Raw genomic sequence first — 1,517 nt, 5'->3', positions numbered from 1 at the left:
GGGAAGGAGGCTGGTTGGGGGGCTGGGGTTAGAGCAGGGGGGCTGTAGGGGGAGGGGACTGTATGGGGGGAGGGGAAGGGGGCTGCTTGGGGGAGGAGGGTTGGAGCAGGGGGGCTGTATGGAGGGGAGGGGAAGGAGGCTGGTTGGGGACGGAGGGATCTCCTGCCTGTATTTAGACCCATCTCCTCCATCCCTAATACGGGGTTATTAAGTGCACTTGGTGGACCGAATCCTGCTTTTCTCCCTGCACCTGAGCTGCTCCTGGGGCCTGGGGCGCTGTGAGGGAGGCTGCGAGCCTTGCGCGCTGCTGGGCCCACCCCAGGGGCGGCTATCAGAACGATGGACCAGACCCGGCTGTGCGGAGCCCTCGGCGTGTGACCGTTCGATATCTCTTGTAAGTTTGTTATTAATTGCCAGGTAAATCTACAACTCTTCAGGTGCACGGAGCGCTGGAGACTGCAGAGATGTGGGTTTCCTTTCTGGGACGGGCTCCCTCGCAGAGACCACCTAAAAAGCTGCTTCTGCAGCGTTCGGCGCTTTTCCGTGGACCTGACAAAAGCAGATTTTAGCCACCATCTAAGCCATTCGGACACCCGAGGAGATGGCTCTCAGACTGATCCCCAGCAGAGCGACGGAGAGCCCTGCGCTGCGGGGGGCTCAGAGCCTTTGAAAGACACACAGCCCCCCTTTTCCAAGCACCCAACGCTGCTTCCCCCCACTAACTGCTGTATGAGTGGCTGCCACAACTGCGTTTGGATTGCATATGTACAGGAGCTGCAGAAACACTACCAGGATGGGGGAGAACAGGCCTTAGCAGCTGTGGAAAAGCACATAGAAGATGAGAACATTAAAATGATTTTAAAGATGGAAATCAGATTCCGCATGAAGAAAGACTGATGCTCACAGCCTACACTACATGGCTCCTCTTCTCCCATGGCACTACAAACTCCAGAGAGCGAGCGAGCCCAGATTTATTTATTGTCCCTTTTCCAAAAAGGCTCCTCATTTAACAGAGTTTGTCCATCTCCTTTTAAGCTTGGTTCTTGGGCTCGAGAACCCAGTTTGACTACCAGTTGGTAAAGGATTGCCATTATTTATTGGTATGAGTTACAGTACTTGGCGGAAATTCGGTGAGAATAAATTCATACCTGTGTGCTTGAAAATGTGAACCTCTTCTAGGCCTGTCTCTCTGTTCTGGGCTTGTGCAACGCCTACCGTGACGGGGCCCTGGCCCGTGACGTGGGCTCCTAGCTGCTGCTACTTCACGTTTTGTCTCCCGCTTACTCCAGTGGAGTCGCTCCTGACGCACACTGGTTTAAGAGTGTTTGTTTAACATCTAGACTGGCTGCCCCCACTTCCGGCTGACCCCAGAGCCCCGCCCCCTCCCCAAAGGGGACTAAGAATTCAGCACCCAAATCCCACCTTCTCTGGGCATTTAAGTCCCTTAGCCCTCTTTAAAACCCTGCTGTAGACTAGATAAATAGTCCTCTCTCTCCCCTGATGCACGGCCAGCTGGG

At 54.6% G+C, this 1,517-nt stretch overlaps 1 protein-coding gene across 1 annotated transcript; it reads left to right on the top strand.

Moving 5' to 3' along the window:
- Positions 1-381: 381 nt before the first annotated feature.
- Positions 382-1,169, top strand: LOC113405503 (oxidoreductase-like domain-containing protein 1; the record flags this gene model as incomplete). The annotated part of the gene is made up of 1 exon (XM_026646724.1): positions 382-1,169. A coding segment is annotated over one exon (516 nt), but the record flags the coding sequence as incomplete, so codon positions are not given.
- Positions 1,170-1,517: the final 348 nt, after the last annotated feature.

This window comes from Terrapene carolina, unplaced genomic scaffold, assembly GCF_002925995.2.
Source record: "Terrapene carolina triunguis isolate 2854851 unplaced genomic scaffold, T_m_triunguis-2.0 Scaffold40185, whole genome shotgun sequence".
Lineage (NCBI taxonomy): Eukaryota > Metazoa > Chordata > Testudines > Emydidae > Terrapene > Terrapene triunguis.
The sequence above is the reverse complement of the archived record's forward strand: the minus strand, read 5'-3'. Positions and strand labels throughout refer to the sequence as shown.